This window comes from Pediculus humanus, genomic scaffold (assembly GCF_000006295.1).
Source record: "Pediculus humanus corporis 1103172107729 genomic scaffold, whole genome shotgun sequence".
Lineage (NCBI taxonomy): Eukaryota > Metazoa > Arthropoda > Insecta > Psocodea > Pediculidae > Pediculus > Pediculus humanus.
Genome location: NW_002987332.1, coordinates 63,958 through 72,929, shown reverse-complemented (window position 1 = coordinate 72,929; position 8,972 = coordinate 63,958). Strand labels below are relative to the sequence as shown.

Sequence of the window (8,972 nt, the reverse complement as noted above, 5' to 3'; positions counted from 1 at the left end):
AGAAGTTTCACAGGGATTTCCATTAGGACCTTTACCCGGAGTTGTGTATCCTGTTAATGTTGTCTATTGCGGAAATTGCACATTACCTATTGAGGTAAAATAATCGTGAAAAAAAGCAAGCATCATGCTGCTGCTCGAAAAATATTTTTGTTTCTTTTTCTCAACGATAGTTTAACTTAAAGTAATAAAAAATATTTAAAAAAAACTTTGTTGATTGTTTCAGTACTGCGAGTATTATCCAGAGTATGAAAAATGTAAACAGTGGTTAGAGAAAAATTTGCCAAACGAATTTGAAAAAGTAGTCAAAGTTGGAGATAAAGAAGAAGAAGGAGGAGGAGAAGAAGAGAAAAAAAGACAGAAAAGAGGGGGTAAGGGTATTGTTAAACCTAAGAAAAAAGAAGAAGTCAATAAAAAAATCTGCGTGTCAAGAGCTCCAAGGGGAAAGAAAAAATCTGTTACAGTTGTCGTAGGTCTAAGTACATTTGGTAAGTATTCTCAAAATTATTATTAAATTAGTTCATTTAGATTTATAGGCGAAAGTTGATTCGGTAAATGTTTCATATTGTTTTAATTACTTTAATAGATATTGATCTTAAAGTTGCATCGAAATTTTTTGGTACAAAATTTGCTTGTGGATCCTCCGTGACTGGTGATGATGAAATAGTTATTCAGGGAGATGTTAAAGATGATTTATTCGATGTTATCCCAGAAAAATGGCCAGAGGTAAATTAAATAATTTTGAAAGTTGAAGCGTTTATTTAGTCGCAAAATTTATTTATCCACCTTCGTCATTCTAAATTCATTCATTACAAAAAAAAATTTTTTTTTTTTTACTTTAGATTGATGTAGATTTTATAGAAGATCTTGGCGATTTAAAAAGATAACCAAAATAATAATGAAATTTATGGAAATTATTATTATTATGGGAGATTTAAAATTGAGTGGTAATGCAAAAAGTCAGATATTCAAACTAAGAAAAAAAAAAAAAAAACTGGATTTATCGAAATTTATTTTGTATTGTAAAAAAAAAAAAAAATTTATTTTATTTTATTGCTTTTGCAAGTAGTTTATTAATTGTTTTAAAATTTTTTTTTCAATTAATAAATTATTTTTCATAATAATATTTCAGTACCTTATTGATTTTGATTAAACTTACCATAAACGATTTTTTTTTTTTTTATTCTGGTTATTTTAAAACTTTTATTCGTAAACTTATTCGTTCAGTTCAATGGTGAAATTCTTAACGGAATTAAAATTTTCTTATGTAAAATCCAACATGGGGAATTTGTTGTGTATTTTTCTGTTGAATATTATCGTGAGAAACATATATTTAATTTTTCTTATTTTATCGAATACTTTGGAAAGAATTTGGGATTTTATTATATGATTGAGTAAAAAGAAAAGAAAGACAATTATTTATTTATCAAATTATTTTAATATTGTGTACATTTAAAATACATTTACATGAAAAAAAAAGTCTGAGGTCTTTGCACGAAAACAATCATAATTTGTAATACTATATATGTATTTATATATCAATTATATTTTATATAAATATATATTCATTTACAAATTCATATTATTATTAGGTGTCGAAGCAGCAGGTGTTTTTTAATTCATATTTATAAAAATTAATTACTTCAACCATTTATAACAATTAGGAATATTGAATTACATTAATTGATTTTTTTTTTTTTTTTTTTATTGAAAAACTTTTAATTTAAACTTTTAATCTCAATTTATATTTTGTTTTTAATTAGGTAATTAATAATAAAAATATTTGAGCTCATTATAATAATAGTAAATTTTAATGGAGTCACAAATTATGTACATGAAAATTATCGACCGTTAAAAAATTCTTATATAAGAATAGTAAATTGCACAGTGAAAAAAAAAAAAGACAAAATCACACATCAAATTTTAATTTTCATTTTAATTATATTTATTTAGGTAAATTGTTATTTTACAAGAAATTTTTTTAATTGAGATAAGTAACATCTATAAAAAATACAAAATATTGAATAACAATTTATTTATTCAATTGAAAATTTATTCAAAATAAGTAATGTTTATATAATATTTACTCGATTAAAAAAAAAAAAAAAAATTTTCTTTCTTTTTATTTTTACATGATATTTATTTATTATTTTAGTTATGTTATCGAATCATGTTTTATTTTATTTAAAAATTAGTAACTTTTAGTATCATTTTCAAATAATAAAATATAAAAAGAGTTTCAGCCATTAAATTTTTTCATGCATTAAGTGAATGATATTTTAATAAAGCTAAATTATCAAAAGTAATTACAAAATTGAATCGGACAAATTTTATAAATATTAGAATTCACTGTGTAAGAGTTTAAAATATAATTTCAATCGAAGAAAATAAAAAGTGACATTTTCTGAGATGCCAACAATGTTATTAAAGAATCGAAATTAAAATGAAATCAATTTATCAGTCATAACTTTCTTTTTTAAAACCGCCATATTGTTATTTTCTTATTAGAGAACAATACAGTTTTCTTTAACTTATATTTGTTCTAAATTTTATTTTAGTAACTTTTAAAAAAAAAAAAGGTAAAATGTTTTTTTTAAACTACTATTCCAAATTATAAAACTAAATGAAATTATTTGTCAAATAATTACTATATATATATATTACTACATAAGGCAAGATATTTTAATACAATTTTTGCTTTTTTCTTTTAATATCGGCTAAACCTACAAAACTATTTTAAAAAATGTATCACAAATATAAATACTAATTATTAATATAAATTGACTAATTGTTTATACAAATGCTGAAATTATATTTAAAATAACGGCCGGCTTATTTAAATAAGGTTTTCTTTTTTAATTTTGACAGAGGAACATCATCACCTTCAGAATCGCTATCTGTAGATTCAGGAGTCGATGGGGGTGATAATTCTTCTTCTTTAACTTTTACCTGATTCTGAGGGTTGAAAATTATTCTTAGTGTAAAAAATTTGATTCAATGATTATAAAAAATTATGGTAAAAATTGTTATTATTACCTCACTTTCGGTTTTTATATTAATTTTTGGTTTTTGCTTGAATGTAGGAAGGTATTTTTGAGCAAAAGGCAAAACCCTTCTAATATCAAAATCTTGATCTACTCTTGAAACAGTTTGTAATCTGAATAAAAAAAAAAAAAAAAAAAAATGTGAATCATGAAGAAATTTTTAAACAATATTTTGAAAGATATGATAATAATACCTTTGTTGCTCGCTGGTAACATATAAATCATCAGGTTTATGTGTAATATTATGTATTTCATATGCTTTTTGATTGTAAAATAAAGCATCACAAGTGGTGCAGCGAATTAAATCACTAGGTAATATCTGTTGCAAACATAAAAGAAAATGTTTTTCAACTTGAATTTTTATCAATGTAAAATAATTACTCAATGTTTTAAATTGAAACTTACACTTCTTTCATCTTCATTGTGTGCTTTTTCTAAATGTTTTTGAAGATTAAATTTGATCATATATTCACATCCACACAAATGACAATAGTACACACTTTGAATTTCACCAGCATTATTTATTTTAACTTTTTTACTCGGAGGTGGAGTCGGAACAGGTTGAAACAACGTTTTAAGTCTAAAAATAATTTTTTACATAAGAAAATCAATAATAATAAAAACTAATTTTATTAATAATTTACATTAAAAAAAAAAAAAAATTTTCTCTAAAAAGTCACCTTTTATGGGTAGATTTATAGTGATATTCTTTGGCTTCCTGAAAATAAAATTCTGCACCGCATTCCTCGCAGTATAATGATTTTTTTTGTCTGATATCCGTTATGTGAGATCTCTTAATATGATTTTCGAATATTGCTTTAATTGTAAATTGCATACCACAATATGAACAAACATATTTGACAGAAGCATCAGGATGTTTTTTAAACTTGTGTTGTATTGCCTGTTAATTAAAATTTTAAAATCGAGAATCATTTATGTAATAATATGAATACCATTAGAAAATTTAAAAAAGTTTAATTGACACATACGTTAGTGTTATTAGTAAATTCTTGTCCACAAACATCGCAAGCTATCGCTTTGGTCTTTTCTTTTTTTACTTCAGTAATATCCTTTTTTGTAGATTTTCTCGAAGTTATTTTACTTTTGCTCTGTACATTACTATCTATTTCTCCATTAGCATGTTTTCTTTTAAATAAAGTTTAAAAAGTTACAAAAAAAAAAAAAAAAAAAAAAAAACTATGAAAAATTTTTTCATAACTTTAAAATAATTTTTATGTTATTTAACTAGAAAATTATTTTTTCTGATTATCATTAAATAAATAGACAGGAGAAAAAAAAAGGAATAAATCTTTGATGGGTAAATAATAAGTAAATTTTTTTTATAATTGTTTTAAATTTATTTTTTAATTTTGTTACCTGAAATGTAACTGTAAAGCTTCCTTAGATTCTAATTTACTATTACACAAAACGCATTTATGAGAGTTTTTTTCTACCTCTGCCATGCTAATTTTCAAATAAAAATATAATGTACGTAAAATATGAGAGCTGTCATTATTGCGGATGATATTGATTGTTTATTTATTATTTGCAAAACTTTTATACTTGGGCGACACAATTAAAACTAATACAATTTTCACTTAATTATAATAATTTTCAACAATTAAGTTTTTAAAAAAAAGCAACGGTAATGAAAGTATTTTATTTTATATTTTTCGCATATATATATTGATATTTATCGATTTTTTAATGATCATTTAATAAGAAAAAGCAGTTGTCCGAATAAATTGTTTATTTTCATTTTATTTTAATTTTTTCATAAGTTGGCGACATTTACGCATTCGTTATAACTTTTGAAATGTGACAAAGTAAAACTTACAAGATGGCAGGAAGAACATAAATTGGAAAAAAATTTTCCTTATTTTCGGATATAGCTTGATGAAAATAATGAAATCGTTTAAAAATATACTTAAAATTATAACTAAACGAAAATCACGAAGAAAAGCAACAAAATTTTGATATTGAATTAAAGAAAAAAACGATTTTTTTTTTTACAAAGTAACGAATCAATTGTTTAAAAAATTTCCGTTAAATTCAAATCACGGAAGTAAAATTATTTATTTATTTTTTTTTTTTGAAATTATTAAAAATCAATCGTCATATTGTGTGTTTTGCCCAAAACCCGCTTGTTTTTTTTATAAGGTATTCAAAATTCTAACGATAATTCAACAAATACAAAATATAATAATAATAATAATAATAATCAATAATAATTTCAAATTTAAACAATAGATTAATATTACCGTCTTATTTTAAAAAATTGAAAAATGTATTTTTTTTTTTTTTTAGTTTGAACAAGAAAAGAAAATCTCGAATTTCAATCAAATCAGTATATTTTTGAATCGTCGTCTACTTTCAAGGCACTCAATATTTCAATTTCAGGTATGGTCGATGTGGTTTGTTTGAGACAATAATTTTGATTGTTGGCATCACCCTCTAGTAAATCCGTTAGCCAATTTATCGCTTGTATTTGTGTGGCATTTAAATAACGTTTTTCCGGCGCCTCGGATTTTTCAAGCATTAAAGATTTCAACAGTGACAAAAACCTTATCGAGTGTAAATTATCGTGCAATTGTTTCTGACTCGTTTTTATTATTCTTTTAAATAAAATGGCTCCGTGACCGATGACGTTTATCAATTTTTCCTTTTCCTCATCCAGCGATGATGATTCCCCCCTCGATGTTAATTTACAATAAACCTCTGCGTTCTCGGAAAAATCATAGTACGAAAATTTCGATAAATAATATTTCAAACAAAATGTTAACAAATTGACGAGACATTCGGTCACGTCGAAACATTTATCCTCGTTCGCGAGCGAATTGACAGGTAGCCATTTTATGTTTTTGCATTTTGGATTTCTCATGGAATTATTCAACCATTTGATTATCGAATTCGTCGTTTCCCATATTATTTTATTGCTCGAGGGAAGGCAAGCGAGTCCCATGATTTGCATGCATAAAAGTTTCAAGGGGCATGCGTTTTTTGTGAAAAACATGGCTTGTCTGAGAGATGAATCCATGTAAAGCGAACACGAGTCCAACGTGGCTTTCCGACACAGATTCATCATGAAATTCAAATGATTTTTTCCACACGATAAAACGTTGACGATTTCAATTAAAACGTCCAATTTGGGCCGTGAAAATATCAATTCTTCAACGATTTCGTTGATCGATTTCAACGTGGATTCCGTAAGATTGTCTTCCAGGAGTAGCCTTTGTAGTATGTATGATATCCCTACTAGAACACCCGTATAACTCAAAGGCCTCCTCAATGTTCCTATCGTGGCTGCCAAAGTTTTTAAAATTGTTATGAAATTTGGCTTGTTTTTAACGTGATCAACGGCAACTTGTGATGTTATCATTAAAGCATACACCAATGCCAAAGTACGCCTTCCTTCGATTCCGCATTCTTCCGCAGAGAGCTTTTTACCCTGTAATAATTCTTTTATTTTCAATACTTTAACTTCTCTTTCATTTTCTAATAGGTATTCGTCTAAATACTCGTAATTTTCAACGTGTACACTTTTTAAAAACAAAACAACTTCTTTGACGTGTTCTAAAATTTTTTCTATGTGATTTAATATTTCATGAATCGTTCGTTTGGCTTTTTTATCGTTGAAACTTTCGTAAATAAAAAGACTGCTTATAGAATCGTATAGATCTTTGAGGAATGTTTTTTGTTTGGGTAAATCAAACGATTTATATTTTTCTCTTTTACCAAATTCCAACTTTGATCTGTAATAATTAATTTCACTTTTGAATGTGTAAAAATGGGAAACGCTCGGCTCTTCGATAAATTGAAATATTTCCGGGCATAGACACTCTTCCAAATGTTTTCCTTCGTGCGGTGAAAAAATTTTATATTCTAAATCTAAAAAATTTATATCAGACTTGAGGGATGGATAATAATCATCAATTTTGTTGTCTTGTGCGAGTTCCATATTTTGATTCAACATTTGTGAAAATGTATTACAAGATTTCATTGTTTCACACTGAGATGCATTGATATCGTTGGATTTACTTTTGGTCATGGTGTATTCCAACTGTCTAAACCTGTCGCTCAATGTTTTAAATTCCATATCCTTAAATTGTAATTTCGTTTTGAACGTTTCTAATTCACGTTCCGTTAAGGTAATTTTTTCATTGTACTTTTTTTGAATTTCTTCCATGGCTTTGATGCTGTTAACAGCAGCAGCTTGTTTTATTTCTTCATTTTGTTTAAGTTGTGACCTGAGAATGTGAACCTCACCCTCTTTTGTTTTGTATTTTTCTTGAAGTTGCAAAAATTCTAATTTTAATTTTTCTAATTCTTCTTCTTCATCAGATTTTAAATTTATTCTTTTCGAAGCAGGTGATCTTTTACTTTTATTCGATAAATTCACTTTGGTTTGTTCTAATTTTTCAGGAGCAGGTTGACAGTTTGCCATGGCCTGAGAAAGATCTGCAACCAAACAGACTTTCTCAAAGATTTCCCCACAAAACTCATCATCCCAATCGGGCTCATTGGAAGTGTTGCCATTTGACCTATTTTCCAGCGACTTATTCGGTGTATTGTGTTTGACATATTTATCAAAGGAGCTACTGGGTGTTGTTGAAAATTCATGGCTGTCATGGGCGACTTCCTGATTTTTTAAACTAAAATCTAATTTTGGCCTTTTTGATAAAGGAGAATTTTTTCCTATAGATCTTTTTTGTCTAATACTGCTTCTATTCATTTTATTTATTTACATTAATTAGAATTTTCTTGAGGTTTTTCACCAAATACTTCGCATGTGATTTGTACAAGGCTCTCTACCTGATTGTCAGTTAATCTTTCTTCACTCTCTTCTACAACCTATTATTAATTAAACTCAATAAATATTGGAACCTCTTTTAGAATTTAAAACAAAATAAAATAAAATTCTTACCAACTGAATTTCTAAAGGTGTGGTTGGTGGATTGTTAACAAACATAAGCTTTTCTGCTTTAGACAATGGAATTTGATGTTCTAGAAATGCTTTCAGGTATTGTTGAACACTTTCCTCAGATTGAGATGCACAAGGTTTGTCTTCCAAATATTTTGTAGTCTATTAGTAGACAATAAAATTTCAACATTTTAAATTTAAATTAATTAAATAATAAATAAAAAATTTATTTTGCGCTGGAATTCATGATCAAATTAATTCATGATTTAAAAATAAATTTTATATAAATTACAATTCGTACCTCATAGGTTATAGTAGCCAGCTGACTTTGACTATTCTTTTTATGTTGACCCTTTATTTGTCTGAGTAAATTAAAAACTTCGAAATTACTTAATTGCAAAGCGTTGGGATTAACCCTAAAATAATTAATAAATAAATAATTTCTTTATTATTATTAAAATCATTAACCACGCGAAATTATTTATATGACTTACACTTCCATGTCTCTCGAACCCAAATATTATAATTTATCGCCAGACTTAAAACATATAATTAATAAATAAATTCATTTTATAATTTAATAACTCTTAACATTTAATTAAACACACGCAAAAAATAGAAAAATTATTTAAAACATAAGAAATATAAACAGTTTCATCTGTCATAACATAAATAAAGTGACTCCATAGATGTCACACAAATAATGACAACCATAGACGTCGATAATTTCTAATTAAAAACTGGGTCAATTTTTTATTTATAAAATGTTGAGATTAGCAATTTAAGGAAAAAAGTGACAATAAATGGTAAGAAATATTCATTTTATTATTTAAAAAAGGATAATTTATGTAAAAGGAATCAAATCACGTATGGTTTAAAAATAAATAAACGTAAAATTATATTCCTGCCCATTTAAGGCATTCATAAGATTTATATTTTAGATTTTTGATTACAATTAATTACAAAATATAAGTGAAAAAAAAAACGATGTAAATTTTTATAAAACAAAG

General features: G+C 25.8%; 4 protein-coding genes across 4 annotated transcripts in view; 1 reads left to right on the top strand and 3 right to left on the bottom strand.

Moving 5' to 3' along the window:
- The window catches only part of Phum_PHUM319040 (carbonic anhydrase 6 precursor, putative), a gene marked incomplete at both ends in the record, with an annotated part of 3,284 nt that extends 2,400 nt beyond the window's left edge, over positions 1-884 (top strand). The window contains 4 exons of the mRNA XM_002427397.1: positions 14-94; positions 224-485; positions 584-723; positions 840-884. Of these exons, the coding sequence (XP_002427442.1) occupies positions 14-94; positions 224-485; positions 584-723; positions 840-884 (528 nt within the window). The remainder of the gene's footprint in view (positions 1-13; positions 95-223; positions 486-583; positions 724-839) is intronic.
- Positions 885-2,829: 1,945 nt separating this feature from the next.
- Positions 2,830-4,504, bottom strand: Phum_PHUM319030 (zinc finger protein, putative; the record flags this gene model as incomplete). The annotated part of the gene is made up of 7 exons (XM_002427396.1): positions 2,830-2,952; positions 3,034-3,154; positions 3,236-3,360; positions 3,447-3,540; positions 3,722-3,942; positions 4,031-4,187; positions 4,419-4,504. The coding sequence occupies 7 exons, from the start codon at positions 4,502-4,504 to the stop codon at positions 2,830-2,832; spliced, it is 927 nt and encodes a 308-aa protein (XP_002427441.1).
- Positions 4,505-5,385: 881 nt separating this feature from the next.
- On the bottom strand, positions 5,386-7,773 carry Phum_PHUM319020 (uncharacterized protein; the record flags this gene model as incomplete). Its single annotated transcript, XM_002427395.1, has 2 exons — positions 5,386-6,489; positions 6,517-7,773. 2 exons carry the CDS (start codon positions 7,771-7,773, stop codon positions 5,386-5,388), a joined length of 2,361 nt encoding a protein of 786 aa, XP_002427440.1.
- Positions 7,774-7,787: 14 nt separating this feature from the next.
- Positions 7,788-8,464, bottom strand: Phum_PHUM319010 (uncharacterized protein; the record flags this gene model as incomplete). The annotated part of the gene is made up of 4 exons (XM_002427394.1): positions 7,788-7,892; positions 7,966-8,124; positions 8,264-8,378; positions 8,457-8,464. 4 exons carry the CDS (start codon positions 8,462-8,464, stop codon positions 7,788-7,790), a joined length of 387 nt encoding a protein of 128 aa, XP_002427439.1.
- Between the last annotated feature and the right edge of the window lie 508 nt (positions 8,465-8,972).